Source organism: Capra hircus, chromosome 15 (assembly GCF_001704415.2).
Source record: "Capra hircus breed San Clemente chromosome 15, ASM170441v1, whole genome shotgun sequence".
In the NCBI taxonomy this organism is placed as follows: Eukaryota; Metazoa; Chordata; class Mammalia; order Artiodactyla; family Bovidae; genus Capra; species Capra hircus.
The window spans coordinates 4,187,201-4,205,739 of record NC_030822.1 but is presented as its reverse complement, the minus strand read 5'-3'; the positions used below and the strand labels follow the sequence as shown (position 1 = coordinate 4,205,739).

Sequence of the window (18,539 nt, the reverse complement as noted above, 5' to 3'; positions counted from 1 at the left end):
GTCTCTTTCAATTCTGGTTTCCTCAGTGTGTATGCCCAGCAATGGGATTGCTGGGTCATAAGGTAGTTCTATTTGCAATTTTTTAAGGAATCTCCACACTGTTCTCCATAGTGGCTGTACTAGTTTGCATTCCCACCAACAGTGTAGGAGGGTTCCCTTTTCTCCACACCCTCTCCAGCATTTATTGCTTGCAGATTTTTGGATCGCAGCCATTCTGACTGGTGTGAAGTGGTACCTCATTGTGGTTTTGATTTGCATTTCTCTAATAATGAGTGATGTTGAGCATCTTTTCATGTGTTTGTTAGCCATCTGTATGTCTTCTTTGGAGAAATGTCTATTCAGTTCTTTGGCCCATTTTTTGATTGGGTCGTTTATTTTTCTGGAATTGAGCTGCATAAGTTGCTTGTATATTTTTGAGATTAGTTGTTTGTCAGTTGCTTCATTTGCTATTATTTTCTCCCATTCAGAAGGCTGTCTTTTCACCTTGCTTATATTTTCCTTTGTTGTGCAGAAGCTTTTAATTTTAATTAGATCCCATTTGTTTATTTTTGCTTTTATTTCCAGAATTCTGGGAGGTGGATCATAGAGGATCCTGCTGTGATTTCAATCTCTTTAACAAGTGGTGCTGGGAAAACTGGTCAACCACTTGTAAAAGAATGAAACTAGATCACTTTCTAACACCGTACACAAAAATAAACTCAAAATGGATTAAAGATCTAAATTTAAGATTAGAAACTATAAAACTCCTAGAGGAGAACATAGGCAAAACACTCTCAGACATAAGTAATGCACCAACATTTTGATCAATTTTATTCTTTCATTTGAAGGCTCAAGTTACTTTGACTAAATCACATTAGGCGCTAAACATGAGATTAATAGTAAGGTTCTAGAGGTAAATACAGTATTTTTTATCTTCCACAATTGTGCTGTCTCAAACACATCAGTTAAATAAAAATTAGAATCAAAATAAAGCTAAAGTTTCCCTTGTGAGGGTTAGTGAACATGTATTTTAAGAATTTCTTTATTAGACAATCGATGTATTTTTCAAAATTTGCCTGCATATTTTGATTATCTTTACTGTATTTCTGATCTAATTCCTATTTTGAAACTTATTCTTGTCAATCAATATTTTTGTGTGTAATATATGGATTCTTGAAGGAGAAAGATTGATAATAAAGAATTTTAAAAATGACTATATTGTCGATACTCAAATAATACATTAAGTACACTTAATACCTTTAATGTTAATATACTTGATGGTTTTATGAGATATTTTATTAATATAACCATTCAAACTAAACTGGAATTTTTATAATACATTTGTGTGTATATATGTGCTTTCAAGAGTAATATGTGAGTTCTTTGAATTAACAAAGAGATAAACATTTGATTTAATTATATATTATATTTGTACCATATATATTTCTCTAAGGATTAAGTAAGATTTTCCTTTTTGATTTGACAACTCCGTAGGTGAAAAATTATTTATTATATGAATTAAGAAAAATTTTCACGTGAATGGTGGAACTATCTGGGAAAATGAAGACACAAGACTTTGTTTTTCTTCTAAAAGTGGTTTTAAGCTGATTTGCTCATTCTCTATTTGATGTATGCATGTCTCATTATAACAAAGATAGAGTACATTTCATGTTAGTAATATAAGCTATTGGTAGGTCACTGAATTCAGCTCATTCCCACCCACAGCAGATTTTCCATTCTTTTAAATACATGTTGATCTGTATAGCACACTGAAGAAAAACAAGAGTCATGATACTGAAATCTTGGTCCTAAATACAGTAAATGAAATATCTAGTTGCTTCAATACTGCAGACTTTAGGTACAGATACTGATGACCTGTTAGCATTTTGCTTGTTTCTTATGCACTTTGCTTTCTTCACACTCCACTGAATAAGCAACAGTCTGACAGTTTCATGGGGAAACATGAGCCATAATAACACACTACATTGTGGTTTATACAGTCATGTGCTTCTTTTAGCAATGCCCTTTCTGAAGAGTTATTATCTGTCATCAGGAGATATTTACAATCAGTGCCATTTATATCCAAGGGTTCTACTTTTCCTGGATTCAATACTTTTCCTGGTTCTACTGTAGATCCAAAGTATTGTGAAAATAATGGTGTGCAGATCATTATTACTTCAAAAAGTAAAACAAACTTGCAGCACATAACAACTATTTTAAAAGCATTTAAATGGTATTTACAGCCTTTTAGACAACATGCACATTATATTAGGTTTTATAAGTAATCTATAGATGGGTTCAAGTATGTGAGGAGAGGTGTGTTGCTCACACTGTAAATATCTCCCCATTTTATATAAAGAACTTGCGCATCTTTCATTTTGGTATGGGGGAGGGCAATTCTGGAACTACATGCCCCCCACCTAGGGGTGACTGTATCTTACAGTAATTGTAGAAAATTCAGGTACCAGAATGCCCAAGTAGGTAAGGTACTGGCCTTAAGATCCAATGGATTTATATCCTTGTGGGTTCGAATCTCACTTCAGATCTACAAGTGGATCTGCTTGGACTTCCCTGGTGACTCAGATTATAAAGAGTCTGCCTGCAATGCAGGAAATCCAGGTTCGACCACTGGGTCAGGAAGATTCCCTGAAGGGTATGTCTACTACACACTCCAGTCTTCTTGCTTAGACAGAGGAGTCTAGTGGGCTGCAGTCCATGGGGTTGCAAAGAGTTGGACATGACTAAGTGATATCACAATAATAATAATAATAATAATAATAATAATAATCCTATTTCCTAGTAATCTGGGGACATGATAAAGTTAAGTAATTTTCACATCAGTTTTAACATTTAAATTTAACACTATCTTATGATGTTAATGTATTTGTTCACATTTTACAAATTGTAAACTTCATGTATGCTGTAGAAAATCTGTGATTAGCACTTAGATGTGTATTTTCTACTATAATAATTTTGGGATTAAAAACTCCTATGTTCATTTGTATTTGTGGATTTTAAGATGACAGAATATGAAAGTGAGCAGTCATAAATTTAACAGAAAATAAATTGGAAATTAAAACACGTAAACTGGCACTATTTGTAACATGAAAATGTAATCAACAGCAGTTAATTTATTTTTACAGAGTAATGCATCCACTTGGACTCAACTTTTAATCACTGGACTGTTCCCTCACTGAAAAGGATTTCTGAGAAACAGACGTGAGGATATAATTGGTGGACTCCATTTTTGCCATATATTGCTTTTGGAACTTAAAAATGAAAACTGAGATGTCAGGGTTACCATCAGGTTTAGACTTATACAGGATTCAGATAAAAAATAGGACTGAGGTCACCATGTTTATACTGATGGGCTTTACAGATGATTCAGAGATGCAAATCTTTCTCTTTTTACTATTTCTAGCAATCTATCTTTTTACAATGATAGGAAATTTGGGGTTGGTTTTCTTGGTCGTTATGGATTCCCGGCTCCACAACCCCATGTACTATTTTCTGACAGCATTATCATTCTTGGATGCTTGCTATTCTTCTGTTATCACCCCCCAAATGCTGATCAATTTCCTATCAGAGAATAAAACCATTTTCCCTTCTTGGATGTGCCACACAGATGTTTCTCTTTCTTACTTGTGGGACTACAGAGTGCTTCATCTTGGCCGCAATGGCCTATGACCGCTATGTAGCCATCTGCAATCCTCTCCTGTATTTAGTTACAATGTCACCCAGAGTCTATGGGCCACTTATAATTTCCTGCTATGTTGTTGGTATCTTGCATGCTACTTTACACACAGTGGCTACTTTTACCCTATCCTTCTGTGCCTCCAATGAAATCAGACATGTCTTCTGTGACATCCCTCCCCTCCTTGCTATTTCTTGCTCTGATACTCGCATGAACCAGCTTCTAGTTTTCTATTTTGCAGGCTCTATTGAGATATCCACCATATTGATTGTCCTGATCTCCTATGGCTTCATCCTGCTGGCCATTCTGAGGATGTGTTCTGCTGAAGGGAGAAGGAAGGTCTTTTCTACCTGTGGCTCTCACCTAACTGGAGTGTCCATTTTTCATGGTATGGTTCTCTTCATGTACGTGAGACCCAGTTCCACTTATGCCTTGGATCATGACATGATTGTGTCTGTATTTTACACCATCATAATTCCCATGCTGAATCCCATCATCTATAGTTTGAGGAACAAAGATGTCAAAGAGGCGATGAAGAAAGTGTTTGGGAAAAATTGGTTTATCAATAAAGTATACTTTTCACACTAAATATTAAATTGAAATAAATCAAGAATGATGTTTATTGTTTTCAAAAAAACAATTTTTTGTTCTCAATTTTTTGTTTTCGAAAAGTTATAATTAAAATATTTTCTATTAGTTTATTTGTGTCTACCTGTTATTCTTAGATGCTTAAAATAAAGATTACAGTCAACCTACCACATATGCAGTTTTTGCACATGCAGGAAACTGTGACATCTATGTACACTTTCTCCACATAACATGGGTATGCAATATGTATTTTGTTATCATATTCATATGAAGACTGTATACATATACCTACACATATATGTATCTACAGATAAACACATACACATGTATACACACACATATGCATATATACACACTGGTTGTTTTTCTGGAATTCTTTTGCCTTTTTTATGATCCAGTGGATGTTGGCAATTTGATCTCTGGTTCCTCTGCCTTTTCTAAAATCAGCTTGAACGTCTGGAAGTTCATGGTTCATGTATTGCTGAAGCCTGGCTTGGAGAATTTTGAGCATTACTTTACTAGCGTGTGAGATGAGTGCAATTGTGTGGTAGTTTGAGCATTCTTTGTCATTGCCTTTCTTTGGGATTGGAATGAAAACTGACTTTTTCCAGTCCTGTGGCCACTGCTGAGTTTTCCAAATTTGCTGGCATATTGAGTGCAGCACCTTCACAGCATCATAATTCAGGATTTGTAATAGCTCAACTGGAATTCCATCATGTCCACTAACTTCGTTCATAATGATGCTTCCACTTGACTTCATATTCCAGGACGTCTGGCTCTAAGTAAGTGATCACACCATCGTGATTATCTTGGTCATGAAGTCTTTTTTGTACAGTTCTTCTGTGTATTCTTGCCACCTCTTCTTAATATCTTCTGCTTCTGTTAGGTCCATACCATTTCTGTCCTTTATCGAGCCCATCTTTGCATTTAATATTCCCTTGGTATCTCTAATTTTCTTGAAGAGATCTCTAGTCTTTTCCATTCTATTGTTTTCCTCTATTTCTTTGCATTTATTGCTGAGGAAGGCTTTCTTATCTCTCCTTGCTATTCTTTGGAACTCTGCATTCAGATGGTATATCTTTCCTTTTCTCCTTTGCTCTTTGCTTCCCTTCTTTTCACAATAAAACATCTATTTCTGCTTGATTGACTATGCCAAAGCTTTTGACTGTATGGATCACAATAAACTGTGGAAAATTCTGAAATAGATGGGAATACCAGACCACTTGACCTGCCTCTTGAGAAACCTGTATGCAGATCAGGAAGCAACAGTTAGAACTGGACATGGAACAACAGACTGGTTCCAAATAGTAAAAGGAGTACGTCAAGGCTGTATATTGTTACCCTGCTTTTTTAACTTATATGCAGAGTACATCATGAAAAATGATGGGTTGGAGGAAGCACAGCTGGAATCAAGATTGCTGGGAGAAATATCAATAACCTCAGATATGCAGATGACACCACCCTTATGGCAGAAAGTGAAGAAGAACTAAAAAGCCTCTTGATGAAAGTGAAAGAGGAGAGTGAAAAAGTCGGCTTAATCAACATTCAGAAAACGAAGATCATGGCATCTGGTCCCATCACTTCATGGCAAATAGAGGGGGAAACAGTGGAAACAGTGGCTGACTTTATTTTTGGGGGCTCCAAAATCACTGTTGATGGTGATTGTAGCCATGAAATTAAAAGACGCTTACTTCTTGGAAGGAAAGTTATGATCAACCTACACAGCATATTGAAAAACAGAGACATTACTTTGTCAACAAAGATCCATTTGGTCAAGGCTATAGTTTTTCCAATGGTCATGTATGGATGTGAGAGTTGGACTCTAAAGAAAACTGAGTGCAGAAGAATTGATGCTTTTGAACTGTGGTGTTGGAGAAGACTCTTGAGGGTCCCTTGGACTGAAAGGAGATCCAACCAGTCCATCCTAAAGGAGGCCAGTCCTGCGTGTTCATTGGAAGGACTGATGTTGAAGCTGAAACTCCAATACTTTGACCACCTGATGCAAAGCACTGACTCATTGGAAAAGACCCTGATTCTGGGAAAGGTTGAAGGCAGGAGGAGAAGGGGACAACAGTGGGTGAGATGGTTGGATGGTGTCACCGGCTCGATGGACATGAGTTTGGGTAGGCTCCGGGAGTTGGTGATGGACAGGGAGGCCTGGCATGCTGAATTCATGGGGTCGCAAAGAGTCAGACATGACTGAGCAACTGAACTGAACTGACCTGAATTGCAAATGGTGTTGAACATTTTTTTTTTAATGTACTAAGTTGCCATCTGTGTATCTTTTGTGATAAAGTATCTGCACTTTATGTCCATGTTTTACTGCTAATCTTTCATTTTCATATTGTTAAGGTTTAGTATTCTTTTAAGCTGTTATCCATATTTAGAAAAAGGGCTATCCTTCTTCTCTGTATTTTCCTTAATGGCTTTGTCAAAAATCAGTAGACTATACTGTGTAAATTTACTTCTGAAAGTCTGTTTTGTTGCAGACTTAGATGTCTGTCCTATAACCAGTGCCACAATATCTTGGTTATTTTAGGTTTGTGTTAAATCTTGAAATTATGTGAGGCCTCCAACACTTTCAAAAGTGTTTTGAATACCTTAGCTCCTTTACATTTTCATAAAAGATTATATTTTATTACCTTGTCTTTTCTGTAAAAATGCTTGTGTAAATGCTGACTATAAAGATATTTTGTGATTGCATTTAATCAATGGAGCCTTTGTTTACAGTTGGGCTGTTTACAAAATTCCTTCCTTCCTTTCCTTTTTTCTTCCCTCCTTTTTTTTTCTTCCTGTTTCTTTTCATTCTTTTCTCTTCTTTTTTCTCTCTTTGGTTTAGTGCTCAGACTCTATCACCAGCACATCCTAATTACTGATTTAGAATCTCTGGATGTAGACTGGAAGCATGTATGTATTGTTTTACAATTGTTTGAAAACAGTTTAAATGCATTGCTAGGTACTAATTTATGGAGTGGTATATGGCACACTCCAAAATACAAGTCTCCATGCAACTGAAAAGCTTGAAATTTATCTGCCAAATCTCTAATTTAAAAGGTGCTACCACACAGAATATTAAAGTTACCTGTATACTATACCATGTCTCCTGTCAAACTATCTGTTCATGTCCTTATGTCATGCCTCTTCCATTAAACTACTCACTAAAATTTAATATATTTAAACTATTTATTTAAACAATTTGTCTTCCATAATACTTAGAAATCTAGCAATTTTAAGTAACTATAATAATCATCACTAAATGATTATGAATTATCTCACAGTTTATGCTTTCACATAATTTCATTATGTGTATGTATAAAGAATTTTGAGAGAAGTAATACTACATATTTCTGAGAGATAACAGGTCATATTTCCTGGTACATAGGTATTTAGTGTCAGAATGAGGATTATGTCCTGTATCAGATTTAATTTCCAATTCTATGAATATCCTTTTTCCACTAAAGATCATTTTATTTAGAGGCCTACTGCACTTATTCAATTTTATTTATAATAAGAGTTCATTGCTCCAGAACCAGCTACTCATTTACTATGGGGAAAAAAATGAAATCAGGTTGTTACTTTCTGTCCCAGAAGAGAATTAGTGTGTTTATTCCTTGGAGCTTCCCTGTAGATTTCAAGAAAAGCTCGGCAATCTGGTATAAGACTCCTGATGCCTAATATTCGTATATACCTTAATTGAGCAATTAATTTCCACAGGTAAGAGGAAAGGTTTTTCATCACTTATAAAACATTTTAGAAGCTTTAAGAACTCCAGGGAACATGGTAGAGAACTAGAACCCACTCTTACTATACTTAGGTATACAGAATAATAGATTAGAAAATTAATTTCCTCAATGGAAGATAACAGAAAGAGGATGGTAGAAATAAAAGGTTGATTTAAACAAGAAAAAATATTAAAGGGAGAGATAGTTAACTATCAATCAGCAACTGGGTAAGTGCCATTTGGTGATTAAGATGTTTTTCTCATGGAGGGATATAAATAAGTTTGAAATCTATTTTACTAGTCAGTTAATTGCTCTAGAAGGTACTTCTGGGTTTTGTTTTGTTTTGCTTTAATATCCTGATACTTAACCTAAGAGCTGTATCAGTTCAGTTCAGTTCAGTCGCTCAGTTGTGTCAGACTCTTTGCGATCCCATGAATTGCAGCAAGCCAGGCCTCCCTGTCCATCACCAACTCCCAAGTTCACTCAGACTCACGTCCATCAAGTCTGTGATGCCATCCAGCCACCTCATCCTCTGTCATCCCCTTCTCCTCCTGCCCCCAATCCCTCCCAGCATCAGAGTCTTTTCCAATGAGTCAACTCTTCGCATGATGTGGCCAAAGTACTGGAGTCTCAGCTGTAGCATCATTCCTTCCAAAGAAATTCCAAAACTGATCTCGTTTAGGATGGACTGATTGGATCTCCTTGCAGTCCAAGGGACTGTCAAGAGTCTTCTTCAACACCACAGTTCAAAAGCATCAATTCTTCAGTGCTCAGCCTTCTTCAAAGTCCGCCTCTCACATCCATACATGACCACTGTATAAATGAATTCAAATACATGAAGATATTATTTGGCATTATTTCTAAGGTATGCCATTTCCAGAACTATGGTATAGCACAAAGAGTCTGCAATATGGTCAAGGGGAAATAGCTTAACATGCGGGGAACAAAAAATCCTGAATTTGAATCCTGACTCTGCTAGTAATTTATTATGTAAACTTGGTTAACTTTTGTCTCTAGCTAGTCCTTAGGTTTCTCATGTATAAAATGCTAGATTACTTAACTGCAGGTTGCTATGTAGATCACTTAAGATGAAGTACACAAATTTTCTAACACCTTAATAACACATGGTAACTGCTACCACGTCTTTCCTTCTTTTCAAGACTGGTGTTTGTAGTATTTTTTTTCACAGATATTAAGTTCTGCATGTTTTCTTACTGTATGAGAGTTGAGGACCTGATTTGGTTTTAGTTTTCCAGAATGTGGCTATTTTGTTAGAAACTTGGAATCCATATTTTTGGTTTTCTATGCTCTATCTCTGAAAGTAATATTTGCTGGATATAATCAGTTCTAATTTCCTTAAATATAAGTTGATAGAAGTGCTTGTGCTGGAGCACCTTGGATGCAGGAGATAAAGTCCTTACATTTTATGGCATATGATATTGCAGTCATATTCATCATACAGTTACTGAAAACATTGTTACATTAAAAAATACCTATAATGATCAGCCAATACACAGGTTTCTCCATTTAAATAAGGGCAGCATTCTGTAAAGTCAAGTAATTTCTCGAAAGTAAAATTGTAAAATAGTGAGAAAACTAACAGATTATTAATTTTATATTAATGCCTATATGAAGATAGACTGGTATCTGTATACGTTTCATGCATTCATGACATACCTAAATAATCTTTCATTTTTAAAATATTTTTAGGCTACATAGTTCTATAAATTTTTTCAAATTGTTGCAAATCTCCAAATTATTTTCAAAATATTTATTGAAAAACACCATGTTTAAGTATATCTACACAGTTCAACTCATGTTGGGCAAGGGTTGGTAGAGGAACTATTGGTACATTTTTCAAATTTTGCTTGCATAGTTTTTTTTTTTCTTTACACTGTGTGTTTTCTTATTTGCCTAATTCCTGTTTTGTATCTGGCACGCTCTGGTAAACACTTTTGTACACTATACCTCTTTTCTTGAAAGAGAGAAAAGAGAGAGAGAAGAGCAAGAGACATAAATAGATGAGGGTGAAAGAAAATGAGAAAATTTTAAAACATAAATATATTTTTTGTGATAATCTATACATTATTTAATATTATTATTGTGGTTTTATAAGTTATTTTATTAATGTATCTTTCAAACTAAACTAGTTTATCCTAATACTTTTGTGTATTATGCTGTTGTCGGGGCCTCCCAGGAAGCACCAGTGGTAAAGAACCCACCTAACGATACTGCAGACATAAGAGCCGTGGGTTCCTGCAGTGATCAGGATAGAACAGCCTGGGTCAGGAAGAGTCCCTGAAGGAGGGCATGGTGACACACTCCAGTATTTTTGCCTGGGAAATCTATAGACAGAGGAGCCTGGCAGGCTATGGTCCATAGGGTTGCAAAGTTGGAGAAGACTGAAATGACTCAGCACATACATTGTGCTATTATTATTATTATTACTTGTTATGTGTGTTAGAAGGAAGTTTCTGGGAAAGCAAAGACATGCAACTTTTGTTTTTTCGTTTTTTTTTTTTCTTCTAACAATCATTTGCTTCTCCTCTTGATATAAGGAAGTCTAAACAAAAAAATATATAATGTTTCATGTTAAGAATATAAATCATTTGTAAATCATTGAATTCAACCCATTCCTCTGCACTACAGATTTTGCGCACCCTTAATGCATATTGGTCTATGGAACGCTGAGGAAGAACAAAAGTTAACAGGCTGAAATCTTGCTCCTATAATATAGATGCAATACTTATGTTTCAAAGATGGAAGCTGTAGGACCAGATACTGGTGACTCATTAACATTTTGGTTATGTATTGTACATTTTCCTTGTTTTCATATTCCTTTGAATGAGCAACACTGCCAGCATAGGGAAATATAGCAGTGATAAAACACTACATTGTGATTTAATCAGGATATTATACTTTTAGCAATCCATTATAGAAAGAACTTTATTATGTATCATCAGGTGACATTTGGTTTACAGTATTTATAGAAACTCCATATGCAACTATAATATATGGAATGAACGTCCCATAGTTTATTTTTGCTAAGAATATGTCTCAGACACACATGCAAGGACTTTGCAGAGATACAATGTTTGTATAGAAAATTTTAGTTGGTAGTCAAGAAAACATTATAATAGATTGTGGGGGAGAAAATGAACAAACTGAATGTTGTTTTTCAAAGAATGAACCCTGAAAGGCAAAACCACAAAACAGCAACCACTTGCTGTTCTTGTTCATACTGCGTTTACCCGCAGAATAATGTTCTGTTCACCACTGTTCCAGCAGCGCTAATTAAATAGGGAAAGTAGTCAGAAAAGAGGACATAAAATGATTTGGCTTGGAAAAGCTGCCTTGTGCGCTAGTTGTAAAGAAAGTCTAACTTATCCCATCTAGTCATCTGGGCATTCTTTAAAGCTTAATAATTTCCACATTGGTTTTTATCATTTAAATTCAACACAATCTTATGACGTGTGTTCGCTCCCATTTATAAGTTGCAAAATGAAAGAAAGGTATAATCACTGATGAAAATCTAGGATTAGCACTCAGATGTGTACTTTCCATTATTTGTTAATTTAAAACGTCCTATATTTATTTGCATTTGTGATTTTTAAAATGATGTAATGTTAAAACAGTAAGCAGTAAGTTTAACAGAAAATAAACTAAATGGGCAAAAATTTTAATGGAACAAATTTAACTGACAATAATTAATTTATTTATTTTTACAGGGTGATACATCCGCTTGAACTCAATGTTTAATCCCTGCTTATTTCCTCACTGCAAATAATTTTAGGATTCAATATACCCTTCTAAGAAACAAATAGGAGGGTATAATTGTGTGGACTTTATATTCACTATATACTGCCTTTAGAACAACAAAAAAAATAAAAGCTGAAATGTCAGGGCCACTATCAGATTTAGATTTATACAGGGTTCAGGTAAAAAATGTGACTGAAATTACCATGTTTATATTGATGGGGTTTACAGCTGATTTTGACGTTCAAATTTTTCTATTTTTACTATTTCTAGCAACCTATCTTTTTACACTGATAGGGAATTTGGGATTGGTTTCCTTGGTCATTGTGGATTCCAGGCTCCACAATCCTATGTACTATTTTCTGAGTGTGTTATCATTCTTGGATGCCTGCTGTTCTTCAGTTGTCACTCCAAAAATGATAGTCAATTTCCTGGTGGAAAATAAAACTATTTCATATCTTGAGTGTGTAACACAGACACTTCTTTTAGTTACTTTTGGGACCACAGAGTGCTTTCTTCTGGCTGCAATGGCCTATGATCGCTATGTGGCCATCTACAACCCCCTCCTGTATTCAGTCAGCATGGCTCCCAGAGTCTACGTGCCACTCATCATTGCTTCCTATGTGGGTGGCATCTTGCATGCTGCTGTACACACAGTGGCCACTTTCAGCCTCTCCTTCTGTGCCTCCAGTGAAATCAGACACGTCTTCTGTGACATCCCTCCCCTCCTCGCTATTTCTTGCTCTGACACTCACACGAACCAGCTTCTGCTCTTCTGCCTTGTGGGCTCTATTGAGATGGTCACTGTCCTGATTGTCCTGATCTCCTATGGCCTCATCCTGCTGGCCATTCTGAGGATGCGTTCTGCTGAAGGCAGAAGGAAAGTCTTTTCTACATGTGGCTCTCACCTAACTGGAGTGTCCATTTACCATGGGACCATCCTCTTCATGTACTTGAGACCAAGTTCCAGCTATGCTTTAGACCATGACATGATTGTGTCAATATTTTATAGCATTGTGATTCCCATGCTAAATCCTGTCATCTACAGTTTAAGGAACAAAGATGTCAAAGAGGCAATCAGAAGAGTGTTTGGGAAAAAATCAGTTTGTTCATAAAGTACACTTTCACACTAAACACTGAGTTGAAGAAATTAAGACTTATGTTATTGTCTCCATATAAAAAGGTTGTATTAGTACACAAGATTTTTATTTTTAATTGTATGCCTTTTATTTCTTCTTGGATATTTCATAAATAAAGATTATGGTCAACAAGCAACTGTGTAGTTTTTGCAGATGTGGATAGTGATCATCCATCGGTTTCTTAATGAGTTTATAAACATATGCACACCCCAATATACACATATACACTGACATATATACATATATATGCTGATAACTGGTGAGATACTTTTGCCAAAGCTGCCATAACAAACCTCATAACACTGTGTGGCTGAACAGCACAAATGTATTGTCTCACCGTCCTGGATGCTTTGTGTTTGAAATCAAGGTGTATCCAGGGTTTTTTCCTTCTGAGGCCTCTCTCATCAACATACACAATCATTTTGAATTAAGGCCCCACCCTACACTTGCCCCCTCAAAGACCCTATTTCTAAATTCAGTGACAGACTGAGGTAAGGAGTTTAGGACTTCAACAGGCAAATATTGGATTTACTTATACCCACACATATACACATAGAAGCATGTATAAACCATTATTTTCTCACAAAATACAGAGTCTTGGTGTTAGCATTTATCAATAATGTTCATGAACTAAAGAATTAAAGAAAAGCACAACTCAAGAATAACATACAAGTACCTGCTAAACAGTTCCCTTACCCCACTAAGCTGCAGAACATCTATATGGGTTTCTCTCCATTCCTGGTCCCAACTCAGCTTTGGCTCAGTTTTCCCTTGACACCCCTTCTACCTTCTACTAATAAAGGATTCAGATTCCCAACTTGAGTGCTATATGCATGACTTCAAATTTTCTTTTTTTAAAAAAAATTTTTATTTTTTTAAATATAAATTTATTTATTTTAATTGGAGGTTAATTACTTACTGAGGCTTAAATTTTCTGTGTCTGCCCTTATCTCCTATACCTACAGAGATGAGTTTGCTAAAAACACAACTAATATCAGCTGGCCTTGTATAGTACCTACTGTTTAAAGAGAGGGAATTGACTGGGGAAAAATTAAAAAAAAAGGGACCTAAAAATTAAAACAGTAAATCTGTATGACCAAGAGGAGTGGTGTTACCGCTCTGATCTTCCCATTGGAGATGACCACGCAGACGAGGCAGATAACCCAGCATTGCCTGAGGGAGGGTTACGGCCTCTTCTGAGGCTGCCATTGACTGCTTCACTGCACATGCTCTTCAGGACCCACCCCAACTGCCTCTCTTTGCTTCTAGACCTGTATACATGCATCCCAGGAGTCCCCAGAAGGTGAGACGCCAGTGGAGTGACCCATGAACTGTGCCATGTGTAGGTATGCCATGCTGTGTCAGTGCTGAGTCTCTGATTCTCAAAGAGCATCATATGGGGACCATGTATGGTTATTAAGAGTGAGGAGTCATGGTGGAAGGAACGTGATGTTAGATTAGGCCAAACATTGGTATGGACCAAATGAGCAGAGATTCTTATTTTAGGCCACAGTTTTGGAAGTTAAAAAGGACTGCAACAGGTTTCATTGGTGAGTGCCGGGGTCCAGCCCCGGTGGATCCAGGGTAATTCGAAGGGGAGACAGAGTTGGTGTTCTAGGAAAAGCTATTTAATTAGAAATATAAGGAGAGATTAGAAAAGAATAGTGTAGTAAGAAAATTAGTAGAGAAAAAGAGGCTGAATAACTTGGTTTACGTGGAATACCAATGAAACTCCAAGACAAGGAATTTGCACCATCTACGTAGGCCACCGGCACCCACTTGAAAAGCAGAGGGTGCCCCGCCCTGGGCTCCCTCTCGCATGGGTCTTAGAAGCCAGGGCAAGTAAGTAGACATGGCGAGCACCCACGCTCCAGATGGGAATTCAGCCAGAAGGGGAAAGAAAGAATGACACAGGGGAATCCGTCTTTCCAGAAACTGATCCGTTTTCTTTATTTTCAGATTTGCTTATATACTTTTTGTTATACATAGGGATGAATACAGAGTCACGCGGGGTCAGCAGACCTGACCCTTGTCAAAATCAGGCGCTTCATATAAAATTATACAAAGGTCTTAGGGGTTTTACATCATCTTCTGGCCATGAGGCCTGCTGACATTTTATGGCCCTTTCTGATAATGGTCAGTCAACCAGAAAACTTATTTTTTCCAGGGGTGATTTTTTCTTAAACTAGGCACCACTCTCCAAAGGCACCAGATAAAGTTGCATTCCTATAGGGTGAGGGTGCAGCGGGTTATAATCAAGAATGGAATTTACTTAGCCTAAGGTTTAACATGATTATTCTTAAAGGTTAATACTTATTTCTCCTATATGATAGTTATATATTTGTATAACGGCAAGGAATATGGAGACTTAGCAGCAAATACTGGCCCAACAAATGAAAACCCTTCACCGGTATAATTTCTGACCAACCCACTATACTACACTAATAATTTTCTAACTTCTCAAAAGAGTCTCTATTTAGAGAGTTTAAAGTATCTCATGCCTCTCATGGTTGGGAGCTGTAAAAAATCACAGCCTGGCCAGACGAACCTGCTCAGGCAGGCTAGAGAACCTTCAGAGGAGTTTGTAAGTTGAAACACTCTTGTCACGCCCAGGAATTTTTATTGACTGGAGCTGCAAGTTAACTCCTTCTCTGAGAGAGGTGGTGGGGCAACAGCCCCCCGTAAAGTCAGACGTGTAGGTGAGGGCATAAACCTGTAAAGTAGGCAGACTCTGGTTTCGGGGGTAGACACTCGGGAACAGGGGCTCTCCTGAGGCTCTATCCCACCTTTGCTTTATGCCGAGCCTCCTTCCTCATGACCTTTTGCCATGGGCAGAGTTCCTCATGCTGGCTCCCAACAGGTGAGTTGGCTAAAACATGGAGAAAAAGGTGGCCAACAGTGAGATATATGGTAATGGACAATCTACTTTGTTTGATGTAGGGAAAGCGACTCACAGTCTTAGGGAGGCATTGGAGAATTAAAGTGGATTTGTCACTGAAGACCTGTTAGTTCACACTTGGACTGTGCAAAAGGCATCCTTTTCACCAACAAATGAGAAATATATTTGTGAAGGGAGCTCTAGCTCTTGAAGATCTCCATATGTGGTCTTCTCTAAGACCAAATCTTACAAAGGGAACTACAGCCACTAAATTGAAAAAATGCAGTGATATTTAATGGATCCCAGGGTGGCAGGTGCCAACTGGCAGCAATCAATCACCAAAGATCCAGTGATCCTAGTTACTGTAACAGATAGAAGCATCGGAATAGTATGATCCACATGGACCTGTGGCATTGGCTAGGTAATCATGGTTTCCCTAGAAGTAAAATAGATGCTTATTAAATTCATACTTGATCTCTGTAAGAAGAAAAGATTTAATTCAAGGGAAACAAAATCTAACTAGAATTATTAAAATAGATAGCCATGGGTCTTCATTAATTCCCAGAATTGAGCCACTTTACAGCCCCAAGAACCATTCAATGAAAGGGAGTCTGAGTCCTCTAAAGAAGGGCTTGCTACAATAGCCAGAATTTTTTATTTTTAATATTTATCCCACCCTCCCCAAAGGGACTCAAAGATTTTTTCAAGGTAAATGCACTGGGGAAAAGGAAATACTCATAATTTTCTGTAATTACTGGACACTTTATTTTGGGGGGGGTCCAAAATCACTGCAGATGGTGACTGCAGTCATGAAATTAAAAAATGCTTGCTCCTTGGAAGAACATATATGACCAACCTAGACAGCATGTTAAAAAGCAAAGACATTACTTTGCCAAAAAAGGTCCATCTAGTCAAGGCTATGGTTTTTCCAGTAGTCCTGTATGGATGTGAGAATTGGACTATAAAGAAAGCTGAGTACCAGAGAATTGATGCTTTTGAACTGTGGTGTTGGAAAAGACTCTTGAGAGTCCCTTGGACTACAAGGAGATCAAACAAGTCCATCCTAAAGGAGATCAGTCCTGAATATTCATTGGAAGGACTAATGCTGAAGCTGAAATTCGAATACTTTGACCACCTGATGAGAAGAACTGACTCATTTGAAAAGACCCTGATTCTGGGAAAGATTGAAGGCGGGAGGAGAAGGGGTTGACAGAGGATGAGATGGTGGATGGCATGACTGACTCAATGGAAATGAGTTTGAGTAAATTCCGGGAATTGGTCATGGACAGGGAAGTTTGGCATGCTGCAGTCCATGGGGCAGCAAGGAGTCGGACACGATTGAGTGACTGCACTGAACTGAACTGAAGCTCTCCATCTTTCTGTCATAATTTAGTTTGTAGTGCTCTCCATCATCTTTCTCTTCCAAAGTACAGAACAGTGGTCCTAACACTGATGGAATGATGCTGACTGGACCAAGGGAACAAGAAGCAGCAACTGCTCTGGCTTGTTGGTAAAGTACTTTCCTATCACTGGGTAAGAAATAAACATGACTAAATTTGAAGGGTCTTCTGACTCAATGAAATTTCTAGGGGCCAGTGAAGTGGAGCATGCTGAGATGGCTCTTCTCAGATGAATAGTCATTGTTGCATCTGTTGTCTCCTAGAGTAAAGAAAGAAGGATCAGATTTACTGGGCCTTTTTAGATTTGGGAGGCAACATATTCCTTTTTTAAGTATGTTCCTATGGCCCATTTCCCAAGTGACCCAAAAAGATGCTAGTTTTGAATGAAGCCTGGAACAATAGAAGGCTCTGCAACAGGTCCAAGCTATTATCTAAGCCTCTCTATCACTTGGTCCATATGTTTCAGTAGATCCAATGGTGTTTGAAGTGTCCATGGCAGATAGTAATGCTGCTTGAAGCCTTTGACGGGTCTCCAAAAGTGAATTATAGCTCAAGCCTTTAGGATTTTTGAGTAAGACTCTTTCATTCTCTTCAAAGTACTCTTCTTTTTAATACTGAGCTCTTGACTTGCTACTGGGCATTAGTAGAAACTGAACACTTGATCATTACCTACCAAATTACTATAAGACCTATGATACCTTTAATGAACTAGTGTTATATAATTATAATATTAAAATGCTTGTTTTAAAGACACATATGTATTGAAAATAAAATAGAAACATATGTGATGTTATTCTTGTCTTTACCATATTTTTTAATTATTTTTTTTTTTACTTTACAGTGTTGTATTGGTTCTGCCATACATCAACGTGAATCCACCACGGGCGTCCCCATGTTTCTCATCCTGAACTCCCCTCCCATCTCCCTCCCCATATCTTCCCTCCGGGTCATCCCAGTGTTTATTTCTGATATGAAATAGTTCATGTTACTACAGGCTAAATATTTGTTTGACATTGTTGATAGATCAAGACTGATAGTAACAATTCCTCTTTGTTTTCTTTTTTTTTCCTTTTATTATTTTTTTAATTTTTAAATATAAATTTATTTTAATTGGAGATTAATTACTTTACAATATTGTATTGATTTTGCCTACTGAAAGTTTCTACTTTTAATTCCAATCTTTCAAAAATTTCTTTTTACATTTTGCTAACGTGTGAAAATGAAAGTCTCTCAGTTATGTCCAACTCTTTGGGACCCTACGGACCATACAGTCAATGGAATTCTCCAGGCCAGAATAATGGAGTGGGTAGCCATTCCCTTCTCCAGGGGATCTTCCCAACCTAGGGATCAAACTCAGGTCTCCCAATTTCAGGCGGATTCTTT

At 37.0% G+C, this 18,539-nt stretch overlaps 2 protein-coding genes across 2 annotated transcripts; both read left to right on the top strand.

Annotated features, from left to right (window-relative positions):
• On the top strand, positions 3,250-4,261 carry LOC102175782 (olfactory receptor 5T1-like). The gene is given in 2 exon segments (XM_013969903.2): positions 3,250-3,579; positions 3,581-4,261. Coding segments are annotated over 2 exon segments (1,005 nt in total). The 5' UTR covers positions 3,250-3,255.
• LOC106501745 (olfactory receptor 5T1-like) lies at positions 11,880-12,854 on the top strand. The gene has a single exon (XM_013969908.1). It carries the CDS (start codon positions 11,880-11,882, stop codon positions 12,852-12,854), a length of 975 nt encoding a protein of 324 aa, XP_013825362.1.

Excerpts from the sequence above, each read along its gene's own strand:
- LOC106501745 (XM_013969908.1), top strand. The coding sequence starts at position 11,880 with ATGTCAGGGCCACTATCAGATTTAGATTTATACAGGGTTCAGGTAAAA.